The 24,741-nt window shown below is 51.3% G+C and overlaps 1 protein-coding gene and 1 long non-coding RNA gene across 2 annotated transcripts; one reads left to right on the top strand and one right to left on the bottom strand.

Annotated features, from left to right (window-relative positions):
- Window positions 1–859: 859 nt before the first annotated feature.
- Window positions 860–10,166, bottom strand: SOD1 (superoxide dismutase 1). Its single transcript, XM_079321687.1, has 6 exons — window positions 10,158–10,166; window positions 4,048–4,124; window positions 3,533–3,626; window positions 3,067–3,136; window positions 1,627–1,741; window positions 860–1,351 (listed from the first exon to the last, which is right to left on the bottom strand). Exons 2-6 carry the CDS (start codon window positions 4,120–4,122, stop codon window positions 1,241–1,243), a joined length of 465 nt encoding a protein of 154 aa, XP_079177813.1. The 5' UTR covers window positions 4,123–4,124; window positions 10,158–10,166; the 3' UTR covers window positions 860–1,240.
- Window positions 10,167–13,103: 2,937 nt separating this feature from the next.
- Window positions 13,104–14,966, top strand: LOC306807183. Its single transcript, XR_013775656.1, has 2 exons — window positions 13,104–13,147; window positions 14,766–14,966. It is a non-coding gene; the product is annotated as an uncharacterized lncRNA (long non-coding RNA).
- Window positions 14,967–24,741: the final 9,775 nt, after the last annotated feature.

Genomic DNA, 24,741 nt, shown 5'->3' on the forward strand with positions numbered 1-24,741 from the left:
GGTGGGAGAGCCACTGTGGAGCTCTGGACTGGGGAGAGAACATCTATTTTTATGTTCTTGCAATAGCAGAATAAAGAGAGAAAGAACCTGTTTACAGATTGTAGTGACCTCAGCTTCCATGTGTTAAAACCCGTATCCTCACTGGTGGTTTCCTGCCGGGCCCATGGGACATTCCCTTGTGCCACACATCGAGGTTTGAGCCTTGGGAAAAGCTGTCCCAGCTCTGGAAGGAGGGAGGGGCTCTCCTTAAAGAGCTGGAGACAAGAACAAGAGACACAAGGCTGCTCTGTTCACAAATCCCACCCGTTCTCTGCCTCAGTAGGGATTTGAAAGCAGAGCCTGGAAAACTGTGGAGCAACTCTTTGTTTTCCACCTTCTGCAGCAGTGCCTGTGCTTAACCCTCACAAGCAGCAGCAACCCTCTGAAGAGGCACAGGGAGGTCAAGACTCCCACAGTGGTCTGGCAGCAACAGGGAATGTAAGTTTCCAAGTGTTTTTACAGTATTCCTGCTCTACTACCCAGTTCCCTTAGCAATGTGCTTCAGTGGAATGGAGTTTCCTAGAACTACAGCCTGCTACTTCCATGAATATCCTGAAGGACAGAAGAAAGGAACATTGATACAAGTCCTCATTAAAATGACTCATTTTCTCCATTCAAATAGAGACCCAGAAATCTGTTTCAGAAGGACACAGCAGAACAGGATGGAGGCTGGCACTGGCACACAGTGGTCACTCCTGGGATACTGCCTGGAACTTCCTCCTGGATGGAATTTAACCACCCACCTGCTGAAGCCCAGGCCCCCCTTCCCAGCAGGGGCAGGTTTGGGGTGGTTCCCTGTTCACAGACAGCCAGACCCGGATGTATCTGCCCAGAACATTTATTACACAAGTTTGAAGCCTACAAATGCTGCCCCTGCCCCAGGAGGAAGCCCTGGCACACGCAGGGGCTGCTGCTCTTTGCCAGAGCGTGTGGGGCACATCCAGAGTCTGGGACAGGAGCAGGACTCACATCTTCCCTCACAGCAGGGATGTGACACGGAATGGTGACAGCAGGAGCGTGAGCAGAGACCACAGAGCCGTTCCATCAGGGACACTTTAATTGAATGTACATCATACAAAACTCGGTCAGTCTCCAGTGTGAGTGCTGCTCGGGATGCAGAGGAGCAGGAGATGAATGACAAATCTTGAGCTGGCATGAGGAAGGGCACGAGCAGCAATGAAGAGCAGTGCAGGTACCACACTTAGCTCTTGGCAATCCCAATCACCCCGCAGGCCAGGCGGGGCCCTGCGTTTCCAGTTAACTTGCTCTCGTTGTCTCCCCCTCTGCCCAGGTCATCCCGCTTCTCGTGCACCTGCAAGAGAATTGAAGGGACCTGAATTGATCCAACTGTGGATCCAGTCATCACTGCTCCTGGCAGCAGCAGCAGCAGCACCAGTGCCAAACTGACAGCCCTGCTAAAAACTCCCAACTGGATCTAAGAGATTCAGGCACCCACAGCAGGAAGGGGCAGAGTTAGAGAGGGACATCTCCAAAGGCTGCCAGGGAATGAGGGTTCATGGCAGTGAAGACACAGAGGGAGGGCTGTAAATGCCCTCTCCCTGCTCTGCAGTGTCCCTCAGCACTCACCACCATGGTACGGCCGATGATGCAGTGTGGGCCCGAGAGGGAAATGACAGAATCCTGGATCTCCACCTCAGCCACGCCTCCTTTGGCAGTCACATTGCCCAGGTCTCCCACGTGCCTGCACAGAAACATGGCAAACTCACAAAGTGGCCTGGACTGACTGAAAACTCTGCCAAGGGAAGGCTGGGAGTTTATGTTACAACGTAATAATGGCCACCAAATCCAGTGAACAGCCTTTCCTGCAGGCTTGGTGGAACACTGCTACTGTTCTCAGAGCTTTTGCTGTCCATGACAGCTCAGCTATTCCACTGGCAGCTATAGGCTTTTGGTTTAAGGAGGATTAGGAAAAGCAGTTTGTCAGGCAGCAGGTCAAAGGCAATGCAGGAACTGCTCAGTTCCAGCCAGTACCAAGGATGATTATTTCAGTCTGGCATTGCCCCATCACTTGGCATACTGCTCTCCCACACAGCTTCTATCAGAGCTACATCTCTGCTAAGCCTTCCCTGAAGAACTGAGCCTCAAGCAGTGGAATTTTCACAAGACTTTGGACATTCTGGTGTGCTGTGTCCTACACACCTGCCCTAAGCACAGCATTCACTCAAAATGCAGCTGACCCTGTTCTGTCAGGCTCCTCTGTCCAGATTCAGAACCTGGAATACTGACATATCTCTGCTGTATGACCAGCTCAGCCAGCCCAGTGCTGACCACAGATTGCTTATTTTTAACCAAGTCCTTTAAAACTAGGTTAATGGCAGCTCTCCCTTGAGGAATTTGCTAAATTCAAGCTTCCAGGAAGCTTCAGTCCAGTTGTTTCTGTACACTGGTAAAAGCACGATCTACTTCTTGCACCCCTCCTAAGGAATTCCCCTGCCCACAGCCACACCAGGAGCAGGATCTGCCGAGGCTCCAGAAGCCACAATGCCCGTGCAATCCCAACCTTTAGCCCTGAGCAGTGGCTGCCAGGGCCCTGAGACAAGTTTCATGCTGTGTCATGCAGGAGCTGGCCCACATCCAGCATCCAGCTCTGCTGGCCTGTGGCTCAGGTGGGATTTATCAGCCACACGAGGAGCACTCATGTGAACATTGCAAGGCTGATCCCGATGGCAGGCTGGTTCCTGAGCCCTGCTCCCAGCTCTGCTTCCCAAACCCAGCAGGCACAGCCACACCACTTCCTCTGGCAGCCACCCAAGGGAGCTGGGCTGGGAGAGCTGCTCCCAGAGAAGAGCCAGGTCTCACACCCAGCATGAGCACCAGGCCATTGCAGTCCCCTCCTCACAAGCCACGACAACACCAGAAAATGCCCCCAGGAGAGCATTTCACACCGTACTCAGAGAGAAACAAACTGCTGGAGTTACAGAAGTGTGGCTAAGTGACCCCGGGAGCTCTGCAGGAATTACCAGGGTTTTTCCCAAGCCCCCAGCAGTGTCCACGCCCTGGACTCACCTCTCAGCATCGCTGGGACCCCCGTGCTGCTTCCGCTCGGGGTTGAAGTGGGGGCCAGCACTGGTGCAGCCTGGAACACAGCACAGCATCAGAGCAGGATCCCAGGACAAACCTGCTGCTCCCACACCGCTCCCAGCCACAGCAAGCCGCTCCTCTCCCGCGCCATGCCCTGCTAATCCCCTGGAGATAAATCACCTGCTACACACTTACAAGCCCCGGGCTCAGCCAGCTTGCTTATTTCATAACTTGGGTTATCCAAGCGTTCAGGTGACTGCTTGGTATGTCAAATCTTGACCACCAGCCCCAACATGCTCAGAGTATTATCCAAGAAGCAACTCCTCGGCAGAGGTCACACAGATGTGCAGATCTTTCTCACACAGATCTGCAGCCGTGAGAGCACGAGCAGCTCCTCCGAGCCGGGCAGGCGCTTTCCAGCCGGAGCCCAAGGCGCGGAGGGACAACTCACCATTGGTGTTGTCACCGAACTCATGGACGTGGAAGCCGTGCTCCCCATCGGCCAACCCAGTGATCTTCCCAGTGACTTTCACCGGCCCAGTACCCTTAAAGGAGAGCATTCATCAGCACAAGGACTTTGGCATTGCACGGCTCCGTGTCAAACGACGGTGACAGAAAGCACTGGAGGCCCCGCCACAACGCTGTACAGAATGTTTGTGTCCGTTTAACGCCCTCAAACGTATCCCTTCCCCTGTTTTATCACCAAGGGCAAGGAGCACCCGTTATCTGGTGGGGCCTTCCAGAAAGATCCCGTACTTTCACCGCGGAGCGCGAGTGACCCCGCGGCCGCGGTTCCTCGGCCGACCCACGGGCCGGCGCAGCTCCGAAGGGCCGCGGCCATTTGGACCCGCGGCGCCCTCGAGCTGAGCCCGCCCCGCTGCCCACGGGGAGCATGATGAAGATGGAGATCCGGGGGGCTTCGCACCCGCCGGCGGGGGGGTCTCAGCGGCCCGGCCGTGCCCTCACCTGCTGCTCGAAGTGGATGACGCCCTGCACAGCCCCCTCGCCCCGCATCACGCACACAGCCCGCACCGCCGCCATCTTGTTCCCACCCGCAGCACCCGCGGACTGCGGTCAGGCCCCGCCCTCTCTCCCCTTATATAGGGCGGGCGTCCGGCGCCGCGGCCAATGGCGCTGCGCACCGCGCGCCGCCCGGCCAATCGCGGCGCGGGGAAGCGGCGGGGGCGCGGCGGGGGCGCCCCCTGGCGGCGGGAGGCGCGTCACGGCCCCCGGGAGCGGGAGCTGCTGCTGGCGGCGCCGCTCGGCCCGCGGCAGCTCCGCCTGTGTTCGCTAGAGCTGCTCTGCTCGCAGGCTGTTCTGAACCTAAATCAGAATCACAGAAAGATTTTAGAGTACCTGGGACTCTGTGTAATCGCGGAAGGGTTTGGGCTGGATTCACCCCGTCCGTGGGCGGGGACGCCTCCCGCTGTCCCATTGCTCCAGCCCTGTCCAGCCTGGCTCTGGACCCTGCCAGGATCCAGGGGCAGCCACAGCGAGGGCTGCCCACCCTCCCAGGGAGGAATTCCTGCCCAAAATCCCATCTGAACCCACTCTGTGTCAGCCTGGAGCCATTCCTCCTCTGGCTCTCTCCAGCAGCTCCACTCCTGCTCCTGTGTCCAGCTCTGCAGGTGGGATCCCACCTGAGCTCAGGGGCAGAGGGGCACAATCCCCTCCCCTGCTGCCCACGGGGGTTTATTCATCTCTATCACTGAGCTATAAATCACTTAATGCCCAGGTAATTTTAAATTACTTGTCTGGGACCTCATTAGGCCAGGGAAGGATGCAGGGGAGTTGTGGTTGTTTCTCACACCAGACTGGTCCAAAAGACCTGAGTCATGGCTCAGGTGACACTAATGAAGCAGAAATTTGTTTGACAACACCAAACCAGGTGAAAAGAACGTGATCCACATAAATACATGGGAACTGTTTGTCTGAGAGCCACCTTGGGATCTGTAGTTTAACCCTGTAAAGATGCTGTGGAGAGAGGCAGGCAGAGCTGGTAATTTGGAGTGTGAATAAACTGCTTGGAGTGCCGGTGCTGCTGTGCCTGGAGAGGAGGCTCAGGGGGAAACAGGGCTGTGCTTGTGGCACAGCAGCACCCTGAGCATCCTCCATCAGGGGAGAGGTCCAGCGCCCTCCAGGTGGCCCTTGGCTGATTTAAAGAGGTTTGTGAACTTTTTTTTTTTAATGGCAATGTCTCATTTTACTTCTCCTACCACTCTTCTCACCCCTCAGGCCCTCTTGTGTAGGCTTTCTCTTTCTTTTAGTCTGATCTCCAAACCTGCCCTGATGTTTTGGCCAGGTTTATTGTTTCCTCAACAAAGTGAGTTCCAAGATCTGCCCTTCTTCACATCCCTACACGAATGTGGCACAACAGAAGGGTCAGAGGGGCAGATGTGTCAGGTTGCTCCATAGGAGAATGAAAACCTGAAGTCATTTCACAGACTGATGGTGTTGGTAATCAGTGCCAGGACTCCTGGGGGGCAGAGCAAAAAGGTGTCCTAGAGCAAGGATAACACCCTTGAGGGAGCAAATTCTCAGTGAGATTATATATGATTTAAAATAAGAGGGAATTTTCGGAGTGATGTTTCCTGTGGCAATCATACATCTGATGCAAATATGGGATATTTCCTGCTGGTGGTGATTGTCTGGGAAAAGCAGGGAGCTGAGCTGGGGCTGGAATGTCCATCTCACTCTGGGTTGCCAGAGCTGCTCCCTGCCTGCAGGGGATGCTGGCAGAGGGTTGCACTCGCTCAGCTCACCTCCTGTGGCACTTCCAGGTGACATGGCAATTGTCCCTTCACCGGGAACTGGCTCTCCAGAGGAAAGCCTGCTGTTGGAAGTGCTGCTGACAACCAGAGTGTGCACATAATTGGAGTGGTGTCAGCAGGAAAGCCTTGGCACCATTAACAGCAGCATTCACCCAGGGCTGGGCTGAGCTCCGTCCCTGCTGCCCCCCTCTCTCCCGAGCTCAGCAAACCTGAAACACGAGCCTCGCAGCAGAAAGAGCTTGTGCAAATGTTGCTTGAGAACTTTGTACCTGCTGCTGCTGCCAGGGCACCGTGGGCTGCCCACGGAGGGGGTTAATCATTTGTGCTATTGCTGCTGCTTCTGCCAGCTCTCGTTCACCGAGTGCTCAAACATTCCACACGGCACCAGCTGGGTGTGTTCCCCCTGGAAGCGCCTGAGAGGCTGGAACCGGGAGCAGGATCTGAAAAATATTGTTTCCTTTTTTTTTTTTTTTTTTTTTTTTTTTTTTTGAATGAGAGTCTCTCAAGATGTTTATGCACTCAGGAATGTTATTTTGGCCCCTGAAAGGCACCTAATGGAATGCGACCAAAACACTGTCTGTGTAAAAATATAGTGATATATTTATGGGATATATATTTTAAAATATCAACTTGGATCAAAGTCAACAAAGTCCAGAGAAACCCTGTACCTTGTCATGCTTTAGATATAATGACTGGATAAGGATTTCATTCACAGTCATGAGAAAGAAAAGCTCGGTCTTAGATTTTATCTCCAGGTTTTTATTTGTGAAAGTTCAACTTACAGTGGGAACTAAGCTAAACAAAAAACTTTGCAAATCCCACCCGCGTGAGTGTGTGCCAGAGGTAAGATCCAGGTAATATGGTCTGGATTTATTTCAGACACAAACTGCCCTGCACTCTCTTTTTTGCCATGTGCAGTTTAGTGGCTCAGCAGGACAACCCAAGGGTGAGGTGGCTTGGATTTAACCCAACTGTGTTGGGTAATCCTCGAGATGCAAAGTACAAAACCACAGGGAAAATCCTAATTAATACACAAATAGAAAATTAATGCTGCAGCAGGATAAACTACCCTGTTTCTGCGGGAAAGCAAGAAGGACAACCAGAATATAGCAGGCAAGTGTCCAGAATAACAAAATGTGGTTTTATTTGGAGTTTTAAACAGGTGGTTTCTTTGCAGCTCTGGTGGCTGGGGCTGGGTGAGTTCCTTCACAAGCACCTCGCTGGGTTTGTAGAGCTGTCAGTGAACGGGGCTTTGGGGTGCTGGTTCAGTACAAGCCACTGGTGAGTGGGGAAATGCTCAGCCTTGTATTTTCATGGTTTCCCCAGCAGTGCTGAGTGCTGTTTGTTCCTCTCTGTGTGTGGCAGAGGTTCTGCAGTCTCCAGCCGTGCCAAGGGGCCGAAGGGTGCTGCAGGAGGCAGGGTGCAGACCTTGCCCCCCTGCCCTCCACCATCCCTGGGGGCTCCTGTGCCTGGAACAGCTCCCCAAAACCTGCTTGGCCCAAAATCCCCCTGGAGCCAAACCCTCCTCACTGCAGCCTCCTGTCCTCTTGTCCTGCCCCTGAGCCCAGGTCCCCTGGCTGCAGCCTGGCAGGGAGCCATGGACAGCCACAGGGCTCCCCTGGGCTGCTGCATTTTTGGGCATCCCTTCCGAGACTGAGCTCTGGTTCCTGCAGAAAACTGAGGTAGGAAAGGAAAATGTACTTAACACAAGCTACAACCAAACTCGTTGTTTCTTGTATTTCTCCAAGTTCAGAAAAACTTCAGTGTGAAGGACTGTAAAGTGTGGGAGGAGAGTTTGGAGTGGAAAGTTTGTTGGAGCTTGTTGTCATTAACACTGGCGAGTGTAATCAGTGCCACTGGATGGAAATCCTCGTTTGTGGGATCAGCTCTCCTTCCACAGTGCTGTTCTTGGTAAAATATATTTTAAAAAACATCTTTTTGCCTTGTAAAAATACTGTAAAATTGGAAGTGGCAACAACAATAAGGTACCTTTGTGAGTGAGTGGTCAGAGGAAGCAAAGGGAAGGAGTGATGTCTGCTGATCAGCTCCACATATGCAATAAATAGATACAGATATATAAATATATGTAAGTACAAACATGCATAAAATATAATGTATATATGTAGTATTTAATAGAAATCATATTGTATATATTATTATAATATTACATAAACATAATATAGATATCAATATAAATTACAGATATAAATATGAAAAATATAAATAGAAAAATATATTTAAATAGAGTTTAAAATAAAGGCGGTTTTTTTGTTTTGATTTGCTTAGAGGCAAGGATTTTTAATAGGTAATATTAAAAAATATAAACATACAAATATCTAATATAAAAAGATACAAATATACATAAAATAGAAATAAATATTAGTAATATAAAGACACATGTATAATAAATAAAAATATTGTATGTATGTTAGAATAGAAATTAAATTGATTATATAAGATATGCATAGATTATTAATATAAATTAAATATGAATAAATATATTTTATATATATATATATAAAGGTGTTTTTTTTTTCATTTGTATTTCGTTAGAGGCAGAGGTTTTTTTAGTTTAGGTCGCGGTTTTGGGGCATTCATTTAAGAGGATTTTTTTGAAGGATTGGGACTCCTTTTTGCCTCTCCCTTCTCTCTGTCCGTCCCCTGTCAGTGCTGCCGCCGTGTGGGCACATCATTATTTGTGCTTCCACCAGTAGGTGAGAGAAGAGATGGTCACATCCCAGGAGCTTGATTTTGGGATGTTTTATGTTTTTTTTACTTCTGGGCTTTCCATAATCTGTCCATGGCAGGTCAGTCACAGGGAAATGAACATCTGGGGAAATTCTTACAGCTCTACTTAGTGCTTTATGGATGATGATGATGATGATTTTTTGGAAGTAGGTTGTCCACTCTGATCCATTTTCTTCCCTCTCCCTGCAGACTCCACCTGCTGAAAGGCTGAGGTGAGGACAGGACCTGTAAAATCTCCACATCTCCCTGAGGCTGGAGCCGTGTTTGCTGTCAATGGCCACGTAGTGAAAGATGCCAAAAACTGAAGACTTGGGGTTTTTTTCCCCCTGAATCCCAAGACTCTGCAGCTGTGCCCTGTAGATCCCTTCAAAGAGTTCCCATCCTTATTTCTCTATAACTCAATTAAACAGAATCATACTGTATCAACGTTGTGTTAATTACTTTGAGTTGTTTAATTAAAGCAAATCATTGATAAGGGGTTCGATCATCCCTTGGTTGGAGTCTTGTTTAATTTCCTTACAGCCCCGCGGGTTGAAAAGCCCTTGGGAGCAGCTGGGACCACGGACACCACCCGGCCGCTCTGGCAATGAGCTCTTCCTGAGATTTATTTTTCCCAATGCATTTGGAATTTACAGCAGCATCTCTGCTCTCCCCTCAGATGACGTATCTCTGAGTTTTGAGTTTTCTCATCAAGAATTCCATGCTTATGCTGGAGGGGGTCCCGGTTCGGCCCGGGAGAAAGACCGGGAGCGATGGTACCGCCCGGGTCCGGGCAGGGCGGGACCGGGAGATGATTCAGGACAGTACCGGGCAGTGATTCAGGGCGGTACCGGGCAGTGATTCAGGGCGGTACCGGGGGCGGTACCGGGCGGGGATTCAGGGCAGTACTGGGGGCGGTACCGGGCGGGGATTCAGGGCGGTACCGGGGGCGGTACCGGGCGGTGACTCAGGGCGGTACCGGGGGCGGTACCGGGCGGTGACTCAGGGCGGTACCGGGGGCGGTACTGGGGGCGGTACCGGGCGGTGACTCAGGGCGGTACCGGGGGCGGTACTGGGGGCGGTACCGGGCGGTGACTCAGGGCGGTACCGGGGGCGGTACGGGGGGCGGTACCGGGCGGGGATTCAGGGCGGTACCGGGGGCGGTACCCGGGGCGGTACCGGGCACGGCTCAGGTGCGCGGGCCCCAGTGCGGCTGCGCGGGCTGGGCCCTAGTGCGGCTGCGCGGGGCGGGGCCGAGGTGATTTAATTGCCGGAAATGAGCTCGGCCGCCATTTGCTCAGGCTGAGCTGGCTGCGGACGGATGGCTGCTGTCGGAGCTCCGCACACAGAGACAGGATGGACTTCGGCTTTCCCTCCTCTCAAACCCTCTCCCCCTCCTTCCTTCTCCTCGTGTTCTGTTTCTTTTTCTCCCTTTCCCGCCTTTCTCTTTCCTCTTCAAACTGAGCCTTTTTCCTCCCCTTTCCCTCTCTCCTCCTGTTCCCCCCTTACCTTTCCTCCCTTCTCACCGTCTTCCTGTTCTTTCTCCCCCAAACCTGACCCCCCCTATTCTTCCTCTCCTGTCCCTACCCCGCTACCTTTTCCTATTCCCTTCCTGTGTCCACCATCCCTCTCTCCCCCCCGGCCTTTCCCTTCCCCTCCCGCTTTTCTCCGCAGCCCGATCTGCTCCCTGCCCTTCTCCTCCCTGTGTCCTTCCTCTCCGTCCCTTCTCCCCTTGTCTGCCCTGCACACCGCCCCGTCTGCCCCTATTCCCATCCTCCGTCCCCCCTTTCCCCCTTTCCCCCGCAGCCGCGGGGTTCGGGGTGCCGGATAATAAAGCCCAGAGGGCCGGAGCCGGCGCCCCTCGCGGGAATCCCCCCACGGGGCCGGAGCCGCTCGGCGGGTCCCCCCACAAACAACACCGCCCTACAGCGCCGGTGTCCGGCTGTCCCCACATCACACTGGGGGTCCCGGGGGGTCGGGGGGCCCCTCCTCAGGAGGGAATGCGGGGTGGGGTGGGGGGGTTAGGATGGACCCCCTCACTAGGAGGGGGTCCTGGGGGGGGGGGGGGGGGGGGCCCCCTCCGGGGGGGGGCCCCTGGGGCGGGGCGGGGGGCGGGGCCCCTCCGGGGGGAGGGCCGGGGTGGGAGGGGCAGGGGGGTCCGCCCCCTTAGCCCCTCCCACCCTGGCCTCTCCCCCCGGACGGGCCCCGCCCCTGGCCCCACCCCAGGGCCCTCCTCCGGACGGGGTCCGGGGGGGGGGGGGGGGAAGCAGAGGGGGTCACGTCACTCTGCAGCGTGAACAAAAAAAAAATAAGACACACACGAATGGCCCCTCCTCTCCTGCCCCCCCACCCCTCCCTCCCTCCCCCGGGCCCCGTCCGGAGGGGGGTCCTGGGGTGGGCCAGGGGGCGGGACCCGTCCGGGTAGGAGGGGCCAGGGTGGGAGGGGCTAAGGGGGGCGGACCCCCCCCGCCCCTCCCACCCCGCCCCCTCCCCCGGAGGGGCCCCGCCCCCCGCCCCCCCCAGGGCCCCCCCCCCGGAGGGGGCCCTCCCACCCCCCCCGCCTAACCCCGCCCACCCCCCGGGACCCCCTCCTAGTGAGAGGGTCCCATCCTGAACCCCCCACCCCGGGACCCCCCGTGTGATGTAGGGAAAGCCGGAACCCCGGCGGTGTCGGGCCGTGTATTGGACCGGAATGGGGACCCCCGCAGAGCGGGCGGTCCCCGTGTGGGGCTGCAGGGACCGTGGGGGGCGCCGGCTCAGGGCACGACGGCCTTTATTATCCGGCACCCCGAACCCCGCCGTGCGGGGAAAAAAAAAAAAAAAAAAAACAAAAATGGGGACGGAGGATGGGAGTGGGGGGCAGCGGGGAGAGAGCCCGGGGACCCCAGGGTTGGGGGAGAAGGAACGGTAGAAGGAACAGCAGAAGGAAAAAGGAATAGGGTAGGGTAGGGCAGGGCAGGGTAGAATAGGGTAGGGTAGAATAGGATAGGGTAGGGTGTGTATAGGTATAGGGCGGGGTATGGGGTGGGCGGGGCCGCCGGGCGGGGCCGGCCGCCGGGCCGGGGGGGACGGAAGGGAGAATTTGGGGGGGAGGGGAGGGGGGGGCTAGGGGGGGAGGGGGGGGGGGTTGGGGGGGGGGGGTGTGTAGGGGGTAGGGGAGGGGAGGAAGGGAGGGAAGAATAGAGGAGAAACAAGAAAAAGAAAAAAAAGCAAAAAAAACATAAATATAGAGAAAAAGAGAGACAGAGCCCGACCCGCGCACCACAACCTCCGACGAGCAAATGGCTCCGCCGGGCTCGCGCCGCCGCTTAAATCCCCCTCAGCCCCGCCCCGCGCATGCGCTCTGGGGCCCCGCACACCTGTGCAGCTTCCGCCCCGCGCACCTGTGCAGGCCCCGCCCACCCCGGCCCCGCCCCTCCCGCGCCCTTTAAAAGCGGCCGATCCGCTCCCGCCCCGCTCCATACGGGATCGCTTCTGCCAGGATGCTGCGGGATGCTGCGGGATGCTGCGGGATGCTGCGGGATGCTGCGGGATGCTGCGGGATGCTCGTCCGGATCGCTGCGCCCAGCCCGACCCAGGGACCGCTCCCGGTGCTGCGCGGACCCCGCGGTGCTCAGACGGGATCGGGGGTCGGCTCGGGCTTCTGCCGGTGTCGCTGGGGGTTCCGAGCGGTGCCGCCTCTCCCCGGGCCGGGCTGGAATCGGGACCGGGATCGCCGCGGGCAGCAGCAGCAGCAGCAGCCGCCCCGGACGGGCGCTGGGACCGAGCCCGGCGCTGCCGCTGCCGCTCCGGCCCGGCGGCCGCGGGACTCCGGGCACGATCCCGCCGCGGCCGCGGGGAGCCGGGGCTGTGCCGGGAACCGCGCCCGGGACAGCGCCCGGCTCCCCGTTCCCCGTGCCCGCACAGCCCGGGGCTCCTGCCCGGAACCCTGCGCAGCGAGCGGGGCTGGAGCGCGGCAGGAGCCGCTCGGCCGGGGCCGGGCACGGCTCCACTCGGGCTGCTTCTGCTGCACCTGCCGGGTGAGATGCTCCCCTTCCCCTTGCTTTGCAACGGCAAAACCTCTTTTATCAAAACCAAGATGAGGATTTTTCTCTTTACTTCCAGGTCACAGGATATACTGGGACTGAGAGGCTTCCTAAAATCTGACTCTCGAGGACACAGCACGTGGGAGAATTGAACTAATAACCTTGGCATTGCCAGGACTCTGCATCAGCTGACTGAGCCAGCCTCTGGAGCACAGGTATGAACCTCCCAAGGATGGGAATCCTTGGCACCAGCAAGGGAATTGTAGTTCCTTCTTTTCTGCTAAAGCTGCTTTACACACCAGCCCCTGCCATGGCTGTAGGGTAGAACTGGCTGGCAGCTGACATGACAACACCAAACTCTTCCTATAATCCTGATTTTCCTGCCCTTTCCAGGATTTACCAGCAGCTGTAGATTTGCTCTTGCAATGTCTTTTTGTAGAGAGAAATGAGCAGGACAAGCCATGAGGTTTCCTTTGCTGCATGACTAAAGTTCTTCTGGAGAGTGGCAGCTGGAAGTACAGAAGAGATGGAAAGCTTTCCCAGGTGGGTCCCGCTGGAGGTGTGCTGAAGGCAGGGATGTGCAGCCTGTGCTGAGGGAAAAGAACCTGCAGAGGCCCCTGCTGAGGCTCTGGAAGGAGCTGAGCTGCTGCAGGGAGAGATGTCCTCCCCTGGGCACGGGGAGCTGCCTTGGCACGGGCTGGGAGCGCCCCTGGCCCTGCCTTCTCCTGCTTGGGAATATCACCTGGAGCCCAGCTCAGGGGGCTGCATCAGCTGAACTCCAGCAACTCTGTCAAGGGCCCCCAGGGACATGGCTGGGGCTGGGGATGAGGGTCTGAAATAGCAAATTCTTTGCAATACACACCTGTCCCTGTTCCCATGCTGCTGAGGTTCCTTGGGAGCTCTGCTGGTTCCTGGCACAGCTGGTGTTCAAGCAGCAGCTCTGCATGGGAATATCCACCCTCCATGAGGCACTGTGAGGTTATGGCAGCAGGAACTGAGCAGGGAGCTGGGGGCTGTGGGATAATTCATGGGAACCAGCAAAGCTGACAGTGAGCCCAAATCTGGGCGCTGCACAGAGAACAATCTTTGTGCTGCCCTGTCAGCTCAAGCCCCTGGGCTGGGCAGTTTGGGCAGTCAAATGTGTGGAATTGTACAAATCACAGCAACTGGGCTGTGATCACCCAGAGGGACAAGCCAAGTCCCAAACAATTCCTCCACACTCCACTCTGGGGGAACACACCCTGTGCCCCAGGAGCTCTGACTCTGCTTTTCCTACCAGCTTCTGAGTCAGGGCCACCATCAGGGCTTTAAAATCCAGATAAACCCCAAATCCCACACAGTAACTAATCCAAATGAAGAATTGCATTGTTGCCATTAAAATCTCAAAACTCTATTATGAATTCTATGACAACAATGTGATAGATTTGCAGGAACCTCATGCTCCGGATTTCATTTTAATGAAATTTTTAATCCCTTATTTGGCAGTTCGTATCCTGGAATTCAGAGATCGAACAGGGCTGGCTTTGGATTCACCTTCACCTCTGGTCCTGCTTTGTGCAAACACAAGGGTGAGTGAACTCATCCCCTCAGCTCTTCCCTCCCAAACATGCCCTCCCTGTGTCCCTGCAGATGAGCTCAGAGCCCCTCCTGCCCTGCCCTGCTCAGCCCAGTGTCCATCCTGCTGCCCACAGTGGCCAGGCAGGTCCCTTTGCCTTTCTGCTGCTCCCCTGCTCTCTCTGCCTCATCCCCAGGGAGCCTCTCCTCCCTTCCTGGCTGCCTGTGCCAGCCCAGGGGGACACAGAGAGTGCCCAGAGCTGAGCCCTCCCTGCTGCCCCTGCAGAGCCCTGCCTGCTCTGCCCAGGGGCCTGGCCTTTCCCAGGGAAACTGTCTGCTGGGCTCCCTTCAGGCCCCTCAGCAATCCCCTCCAAATGCCACCTGCCTGCCCTTGGCATCCCCTGGCATTGTCCTACACAAACACTTCTGTGTCCCCTCTGAGCCACCCCGGGCTTCCAGCTGAGTGAATGGCATCAGCTGTGCCCACTGCCTGTGATTCACCCAGCCAAAATCAAGAGCAAATGCTGGTTGGGCTTTAAGAACTTTTGAAATACCTTTGAAGCAAAAGAAATCACCTTTTTCTTCTGTGTTTTTTTTTTTCTTTCAGATGCTGGACTTGCCTCTGTGGATGTGTGCTGAGCTCTTGCTGCAGGGGACAGTCAGGCCTGAATGGCTGAGAGTTTGTGTTCTTCTCACTGGGGAATCAGAAATAATTATTAATTAGTCCACAGAAATGTTTTTTGAAACCTTTCCCCTTTGCTGGTACATCTTCCCTTTGTTCCTTTGAATTTACAGCTGTTCCCTGATGCCACTTCCCTGTCTGACTTCTGTACAGCTCCTAGCTGGGAAAAACTGGGATAACTTAGAGGGGACAGAGGTGAGACTTTTAGCTGGATTTTTCTAAAATTTCTAATGATACTGAAATTATTTTCAGTTATCCAGTGAGAAGAACATGAACTCACAGCCATTCAGGGCTGACAGTCACTGAGGGAAATCTGACACACTATTAATAAGCAATTTTTCCTGGGGGCAGTCATCACCCCAGTCCTCCAGCCTTGGTAAGTTTTTGCAGTGAATGCACCCAATTTCTAATGCTTAACCTAAATTTCTGTCAGTTTTTGTTAGAAAGATACTGGACAATAAATCATACAACAGACTTTAAATATTGCACAAAGAATAAGAGACCCAGACCAAACCCAATGACTCCCATCACTGCTCTACCCCAATTTTGGGAGGATAGAGTTTATAAATACTCTCCTTCCATGCTATTCAGTCCTTTGCTGCACATCCCCAGAGAGGATTTACTCCTGCTTTTGTTCTTGACAAAAGCTGAGAATGGTTTCTCCCTGAACTCCCCTGTAGTCTCACAGTTTAATCCTTTCCCCTCCACCCTAAGTTAATTGGCTGGGGTCTGGGTTCCTTCTGCCCCTAGCAGGAGATTAAAAACACCACAACCAGCCAGCCCAGCTTTCTCTTTTCCCCTGGAAGCTTTCTGAAATAAACTTTGGAACCCCTTTGGGGAAAGGAGCTTGTGTTGGTCTTTTATCTCATTCCTGCAGGGCTCTGGGCTTCTTCTTAGCACTGAGCTAAGGAAGAAAGTCCAGGTAGCTACTGCACATTTCCTCTTGCTGACCTGCAATGCCACAGGCAAATGTAGTCCCTCAGACCTTGCATCCCTGAACACCAGGAGAGCTGGAGTTGATCCCAGATTCCCTAGGCAGCTAATCCCAGCAGGGAGGAAATCCCTGTGACTTACCCCACACAGCATGGGCAGGACCAGGAGCCCTCCAGCACAGACCCCCAGTGCTGAAGCATCTTGGCTTTGGCTACTCAGACACTGCAGCTTTTGACAAAGGTGGGAGTGGTGTACTGATTTTTCCTGTCCTGAAAGAGAGGAGGAAAAGAAAATTAAGTCCACTGCAGAAGTCAAAGGATCCCAGCTTTCACACTTGTGCTCTGATTGCTCACTATGGGGTTTTATGCATGACAGGTGACACCAATTCAGAGTGCCCTTTTCCAGCTTTTTTTATTCCTAACTATTTCAGGCATTAAAAGGAGGCAGGACATTGGCACAGCAAGGCTAAGAGCAGGGGAGGTGTGGGGGGAGAGCTGGAGAAGTGAAAGAACAGGCATTTTCTTGTTTACATTCATCAGTGCTGGAAACTTGGAAAACATGGTGCTGCAGGCATCAAGGATAAATGCCCATGGTTTGGTTGTTTTCCTTTACTCCTAACCCTCCTCAACAGAGGAGCAGAGAGTTCCTCCAGGCTAAGGTGAGTCTGATTCCACTCCAGGGATGTGTCCAGTAAAGGAGAGTTGTTTAGAGGAACTGACCACAAAAATCAAACCCCACAAACACTGACATGAACTCCACTGAGCTGTGGAGTGTTCACAGCAGGCAGAGGCACAAGGTGCAGGCAGGACCAAGAAATACCACTGCACATGGATTTTCTGCTTCCCTTCACAGCTGCTATTCTGCCAAGGTCAGTTCCATTTTCAGAAACCTGTGTCACATGTAGTCAAGGCTGGAAATCCTCACTTAGGATTTCCATGTCACATCTGGATTTGCCAGGAAGCACATGCCCATTTCTGTGGCAGCTCAGTCAGAAATCATGCAACCCAGCAACTTGCTCCTCACTGGCCCTCTTGGAAATACATTAAAAACCCAGAAAAAGCAACAGCCCACACAAGACACAGCTTAGTGCAACTTCATCTTAATATTCTGCCCAGGGCTGGAGAGAAAGGAGGGAAGCTGTTCTTCCAGTTCTGCACCAAGCAGTTTGAAACAGCCAATATTGCCCTCACCTGCAGCTGTGGCAGCTTCCCTCCTTCCTTCCTTCAGCCTTGCCCTGACTCCTGAGGGGCCAGAGGCACCACACAGCCCATAATTATCAGCACTCACACTCAATGCTAGTATGGACATCTTTGTGCTCCATCTCTGGCCAAGCAAACCCCAGGATGGTTTTGCTTTCCTGACAGACTTGGCCAATTTCATTTCCATTGATCAAGGCAACAGACCCTGTCTGGCTCTGGGGTCAGAGACCCTCTAGCACAAGAACCTGAGAGAAGAATCCAAGAGCAAATTGAAATCCCAGCTATGCAATGTAGGCCTGCTTTGGCAGCTTCCTTGTGGCTTTTGGGGCACAAGAAAGTCCTTTAGACCAGAAAAACATACATAAAAACCCCACACTGAGCACTTGGCTTAAAAGATGTTGCACTTAACATTACAGACACAGAATTGCTTTAGGATTTGGCATTTCCTGCACCCACATAAACACATTAAAAGAATTAAGTGCAGAGCCCTGAAGCTCAGTTCTTCCAATCTTATTTTGGTGGTGTCACTTGACATACCAAAATCCACAGCAATACTTTAAAAAATAGAGAGCAACTCCCCTCCCTCCATTCAAGTTTCCAGTTAAGGAGTCCTTTTAAGAAAATATTAAAGAAGAAAAAGTAAAGCCCAAGACCTACTATCAGCTAGTGGACCAACCACCTGTTTTCCATAGATTTTCATTACACCTGATGGCTTCTCTAAGAAAATAAATTTGTACATGTAAAAGCCCATCCAGTAGGTGTTTCTGAGCCCACACCTTGCAGGTAAAGGATCAGAAGAGGAGTGGCACAGAGGGATCCAAAAGTTCCCAGCAGAGGTTCAAGTTCACTGTATTTGGGCAGCATTATTTGAAACCAAAGTGCTCTGCAGCTGCCCCAAGCCAGGAGTTCACAGAAACAAAACAAGCTCACCCTCCTGCATCATTTTCTGCCTTCTCTCATCAAGGGAGAATCAGATAATGCAAAAGATAATAGAGAAAATGGTTAAACCAGTCCAGTGCCCTAGGATGGCTGGCACCAGGGTTCATTCCCTCCTCTGGCTGATGGAACTTAAACCCAGGTGTTGTGGGATTTGAGGAGCAAAGCCCAGCTTTGCTACCTGCTGTTCCATTCTCTCCCATGTTTGCAGAGCAGGAATATTCCTGGGTTCCATATTACATCCCAAAGCAGCAGCCCTGGGAGTACTGCTCAGACTCCAACCTAACTAATCAGCCTCACATTTCTCCAAGGGCAGAAAAACCACCAACCAGTAAAAAAATGGGTATTTTAGACCAAACAGGACCCATTTCAGAGGTCAAATATCCCATGCTGTGTTCCTGAACATTCCCAATGTCAGGGAAGTAAAATTCCACAATTGAAGGACCACTTCCCTTGTAACAACATCCTCAGTAAAATGTCCCAGATGAAGGACCAGGTCCTGTGTGGCACCAACCTCTGTGCAGCAGTAAGCTTTATCTGGAACTCACAGAATTGATGCCCAGGAAGAAAAACAGGATTTTGTGGAACCAAGGAATGGAGGAGCTGTCCTGTCCCAGTTCTGCCTCCTCTGCCAGCAGCTGGGGCAATGCAGCTCTCAGCCATGAGATCACTTCAGTTCAACCTCCTAAAATCACCTGGGAACACTTACTATGAATCCCAAAGTCCCAGTGCATCATCTGTCTGCTATCTCAGGAAGATCAGTTTTAAATCAACCATTTTTGTGGGACAAAATTTTAAATCAATCAGTCTCTGTGGGACCAAATCTGCGTTGGGTCCAAGAACTGACTCTAACCCCTGTTACCTGAACTGTCCATCTGCAGGATCAATGTTCAAAATAAACACTGGGTCCTTAAGGGCAGAGTCTGTCACCCTCTGTAAAACCCAAGGGAAGAACAAGGCTCAAAAGGCAGCCCCTGATGCCTCCAGCCCCTGCTGCTGGAAACACTGCCCAGGATTTTGTACAGACAGGACAGAGCCTTTGCACAGCTCTGTCCCGTGGGACCCAGGGTGGCAAACCTGAGAGACTGACAGAAATAAAACAAATGATTGATTTAAATGGACACTGGTGAGCCCCTCCCCAGAACTGTACCCTGCCCAGCTCAGGAGCTGGAACTGCTGTTGCAGGGCACAGCATCTGAAGAACACTGCAGCCGTGACATTAAAGCCAGCAAAAACAAGGACTAAAGAGAAAAAGATCCTTACCTGGTCCACTGTCCCAGTCTCTGGCTCATCCTTATTGGGGGACACTGCTCCAGGAAGGAATCTCCACACAGCCCCCAAGACCTGGGATAAGATGCTGCCCTGCCAGCAAAAGACAAGGAGTTAATGAAGCTTTTGGACACATTCTGTCTTCAGAGTGGTTTGACAAAACATCCATCAATGTGCATCTTCAATAAAGACAATTTGTACCTAGGCTTGCAATAGACTTTTGTATCTTATTTCTTCAAAGTCTGTGTTTTAATACATTTTGATACTAAAAGTGTTTAAACAAGACTTACCATGAGCTCTGCACCCTGCCATGCACCAAGCCCTAAGGAAGAGCTGGATATCCTCACACTCATCCAGTCTGAGGCAGCTCTCATGTAGGGAGGGTGCTGCTGCATACAAACATTTATAAAACACCCCCATTCTAAGGGTGTTCCAGACCTGGGAGAAAGCCCTTCCCACCCCTTCCTGGGTTTCCCTCCCTGCCACTGCTTTGCTTCCAGCTTGGGAAGGATTGTCCTGGGGGCATTTCAGCATCACAAAGGGCTTTTCCAACCTCAGGCACTCCATGGGATGCCCAGTGAGTGACCCAGCTGCACACACAGGCACGGGAAGCTCTCACACACACGAGCCAGAGCACTCCAGGGCATCCTTGAAACAGTGCAGAGAGCAGGACAGACACAGCTGCACCACTGATCCTGCTCTGTGCTTTCCCACTGGGGCATGAACACCCTTTCCTCCCGATCCTGAGAGCTCCAAGGAAAATAAATCACTGTTAAGGTGGCACTGAAGATGTCACCACTCCTGCCCCAGAACCACGGCCCAGGTGGGTTTCTCTGGGAGAGGGAATTATTTGTGCAGTTCAGAAGCTGTGCATCCCTAAAGCATTCCCTTAGGAACATAAAGGTGCATTTTGTAAGTCAATTTGTAATTTAAGCATATTTCAAGACAGGTTAAATCAGAATGAGGTGACTTGGTGCCAGCACAGCATTAGATATAGGACAGCAAGAGACTCACCAGGCAATATTCCCTGCACACTCTCCATTCTCATCAGTCCAGCTGCAGTTATTCTCATTTCTCAGACCCTCAGTTCTGTTTCCAGGACTCTCACCAGGAAAATGATGGCTGTTTCCAGATGCAAATTCCCAAGGCATCATTGGTGTCAATCACTGCTCCCCTGCTGAAAACATTTGACACTGAATAAATTGTGACCCAGACAATCATCAATGAACAGAAGTACAGCACCAGTTTTATCCTTAAGCTCAGGCTTATGCAGAACCTATTGCTCCTTCTCTCTCATTACCAACTGGAGCTCACACAGAACACTGATGCTGTAACACAGCATTTTAATCTGGTGCTTGATTGTTCCTGTGTCAGCAAAAGTTGGGAATTCAGGTTTAATTTTATCTACCTGGACATGCCAGATGTCCTCACAAATTCACAGACACACACTGGTTTGGGTTGGAAGGTACTTGAAGATCCCCCAGTTCCAACCCCTTGCCATGGGCAAGGATGCCACTCACTAACCAGGCTGCTCAGGCTGCATCCAACATGGTCCTGAACACTCCCAGGGAAAAGCTGACACAAGATGTCCCCTCAAATAAATAGGATTAAAAATAAAAAAACCCAAAACCAACCAACCAAACAAAAACCAACAAAAAAACTCAATGAAAACAAACAACAACACACACAAAAACCACACAAAAGCCTCCCAAAATCAAACAAAACCAAACTAAAACCCTCAAGTCCTTAATATATTCAATGCATTCAAAGTGAGCTTCTCACTCATTAAGTGTTTAAGCTGGACACAAGATAAAACCCTTCAGCTAACTCAGCTCTATTCTTGACTTCAACCTTCTATGGGTATCTTTCCTCTGCTTCAGAGATCTATAAAAGGGAAATCTAACTTGGATCTTACAGTCAAATCTGCATCAAGTGACAGGTTGACCTGCTTTTTTTCTGTTGGAAATACAATCAGAAATCCAGTAAAACTCAGTGTCAGAAGACCAATGCCAGAATGCTACAAGCTACACAATTTACAGAAGATTGTCTCTCTTTTTACCATACCCAGCCTTCCCACACAGAGCTGCAAAGAGAGAACAAGAAACCCTACAAATCTAAAAAATGTACCTTTCCTCAGCCTTTGCTATTCTGTGTTTTCCTTGCAAATAAAAGAGCTGCCATTTGGACTAATGCTTTTCCCAACAGTAACAGCATTAGACCTATTACAATTTAACTAAACAGTAACATTACCAAACATTAAAAATATTCTTTTTAAATAGTTACATCTGACAAAAAGAAAAATATTATCATTAGTAAACTCCATCCTGAGGATACAGATTTACAGGAGCATCACAGAATTGCTGAAACTAGTAAAAAACCCCAAGAATTCTCAAGTATGGTGACCTTTAAACACACCTGTCCTGAGTTTTTCTGATTGATAAGCTGGTCTCCTGCTATGAGGGGATCCCAGTTCTGTTGTCGTATCAGGTCCTTCACCTCTTCATTGGACAAATCTATTCGATAATTGAAGTCCCCACACCAAAAAATATAGTCATGGGAAAAGGGCATCCTTCCCTGTAAAACAGCAGCACACTGGAGTTAAAAACAACTGAGCAACAAATGTACTCCTTCCAGGTTCAGAAACTCAGTTTTTAGCTGTGAAACATCTGCAGTTTCTGAGTGATGGAGACAACTGACATACATCCTAGTGTTTAGTGTCCATGTGTTAGCACAACATGATCACCAGTGTGGTGTTTACACATGGAACACGAGAGAAGCAACATGTCCTGTGGAGTTTCCATTTGAAAAGAAACACAAATCAAGTGAATTGGATTCTAAAATTCTTCATCTTCCTATCCCTGTTTTAGAAGTCTGCTCAAAGACAATGGCTGCTGCCTGTGTCAGGGGAGAACAAAACACTCCCCTGGGACTTTGTGGCACAGGCTCCTGACAAACTGCAAATTGAGAACTTTATCATTCAGATTTAGTTGAAGACTTTTCAGTTACATCTGATTTTCATCTCTAGAGAGAAAGATAAGGGCTTTATCATTTAAACAAAACCCAGGGCTTAGAGTGAGAACTTTTACTTCCACCTTTGTTTTGATTTTTTCCACTGCCCATAAGTAAAACCAAGCAGATATTGAAAAAGCAACCTTTAGGAAACTGGATATAGATATATATACAGATATAGATACTTGCTAAGAAAACTGACACATAACAGTGGGGGCAAATTTAGAAGACAAAAACCCCCTGTAAAATAAGATGTAAGACTCCTGCAGAGTGCCACAGAAAATAACAAATTACAGTCTGATGACAAAACTGAAAACAGCTTTAAGTCTCAAGGAAGCATTTTGTTGCACTGATAACATTTTCAGCTTGGTGTTTGATAATGAGAACATGGTGATGGTTTATGAGAACATGCCATAGAATCATCCCTGTGTACTGAGAACAGTGCTGTTTCCCAGTGATTTTTTTCTCATAGGTGATTGTCTCTCCTGTGCCTACCAAAGTTCTACTGCATATCAGGATCTACAAGATCTTTTTCCCGTGCTAACTCCTCAATTCCAAATGCAAGTGAGCTCATGTTTCATCACCTCCATCACTGCACTGGCAGGGTCTGTGCTTTCTGCAGTCCTCTATTTCAGTGAACATTGTGGGAACTGTTATCCCCAAGATCCCCAACCCAAGGAAATCTGACTTCCACAAGAAAGTGGGGAGGGGGAAAAATGTAAGTGCAGCTTTGGGATAACACTGCTGGAGCTCCAAGGGTTTCACTTTTCATTGGTTATGGAATCTGAACACCATGCTTACCACAGGAAACCCAAGCTTGCAATATATTTCTACAAAGTATTTCTACAAAGTATTTCTACAAGTTCATTTCTCTCCTTGACTTGGGATTGCCTAAAGGGCCTCCAGGAGCTGGAGAGGGACTGGAGACAAGGGATGGAGGGAGAGGACACAGGGAATGGCTTCCCACTGATAGATTACAGGACTAGATGGGATATTGGGAAGGAATTGTTCCCTCAGAGGATGGGGAGATCCTGGCACAGAGAAGCTGTGGCTGCAAGTGTGAGCTGAACACCTTTTCCACATGTCTTGGTTGGAGGTACCACCACCCTGAGCTGTTTGAAGAAGCTCCAAAAGAGGAGGCAGCTCATTCAGTTCCCTGTGTCTTTTGGGTTCTGTGTACCCATGGACAAAAGCCCTGGAAGATGAGCTGGGGATGGGATAAACTCAGGAACTCTGGAAAGCTTTAAACTTAGTTTCAGTATTGCTATTGATAGTATTCCTGCTGTGGTTGGTGCTGGAGGTGGCATCACTAATTCCAATTTAAAGAAAGATAGGAAGCACCTGGTGCTTTTCCAGTGTGGGAGAAGCTCCACAGGGATGTGTATGCTTGCCCAGCCCAAGCCCAAGGAAAAGGGGACATGTCTGTGCCTTTAGTTTTGCCTGTGAGTGGCAGAAAGTTCATCCCTTTCTAACAGTGGGACAACATGGATTAGCAGGGTCTGCCATGCTGGATTTTCCACCTGGGGAAGGTATCTTTAGCCTGCAGTTCTTTCCTCCTCTGTTTCTCCAGAGTGGATCCCAGCTGGAGGAACTATGCCTTGGAGGGTCAGAAGGCTTGGTCCCTGTGGCTAACAGCTCAGTTTTTATTCTGCTATATGGCCCAGCAGGACAGGGCAGTTTACCTGTGGAGAATTTAAGGGATTGGACGTTTGCAGTTTCAGGAGAAAACAATTAAAGGAAAAGCTGCTAAGATTGATATTCCATGGGAATTCATCTTGTGTGTTGAGTAATTTTTGTTCATAGTTGCCACATCAGGGTGTCTTGGATTTAAGGATTGCAAGGAACCTCCCTAAGTTTCTTTTACTCTGGAAATAACTCTGGCTTTTTCATTGAAAAAGTTTTATTGCAAAATTACACAACTGTCGCTGTGTGGTACAAGAACAGACAATAAAAGCCATCAGACACCTGCATCCACATGATGCAAATTATTCACAATATCCCACAGTGTGTTCTTGCCTTGCCCACCCCTTTCACCCCCCCAGCCCAGCCTCCAGAATGTTCTGTGTGTGGGTTCAGTGCGCTGAATCACCAGGAGTGTCCCACATTTGGGGACATCCCTGGCCTTGCCTCCTGCCTCCCAGCACCAGGAATATGCAGTATTGGGCTTCTATGTCAGCAGGGAAGATGGGCAGGGAGATAAAGCAAAGCCATGGAGGTGCTCCACGCTGGTGTCATAGAACTGGCAATTCTATTAGGATGCATGAATTTTCCTCATTTCCATAATCTCAGTATTTGCCTTGTGGTGTCTCTCAGTGCATGGCAAGTGCTGGAATGGGCTATCATCAGCTCCTTTAAATAGTACTGACCTGATAATATCCCTTGAACAGAAGTTAGGAATAGCCTGGATCAAGCTCTGAAACCTGCTAATTACCACACATAAATATAACTATAAATACCTTTGTTTTTCAGGGTTCTCTTATCCAGGTCAGCAGACAGGGAGCTGAAGTACCATGGAGCTTCAGCAGAGCATTAATTAGGAAGTCAGGTAATGGCAG

This window comes from Erithacus rubecula, assembly GCF_903797595.1.
Source record: "Erithacus rubecula genome assembly, chromosome: 1".
NCBI classification, from domain to species: domain Eukaryota; kingdom Metazoa; phylum Chordata; class Aves; order Passeriformes; family Muscicapidae; genus Erithacus; species Erithacus rubecula.

What these genes read in the sequence shown, in the direction of transcription:
- SOD1 (XM_079321687.1), bottom strand. Translation starts at nt 4,122, where the DNA reads ATGGCGGCGGTGCGGGCTGTGTGCGTGATGCGGGGCGAGGGGGCTGTG. An exon ending in TCATCCACTTCGAGCAGCAG is followed by an intron (nt 3,627 to 4,047) that starts GTGAGGGCACGG and finishes CTCTCCTTTAAG; the next exon opens with GGTACTGGGCCGGTGAAAGT. An exon ending in GGTCCCAGCGATGCTGAGAG is followed by an intron (nt 1,742 to 3,066) that starts GTGAGTCCAGGG and finishes GTTTCTGTGCAG; the next exon opens with GCACGTGGGAGACCTGGGCA.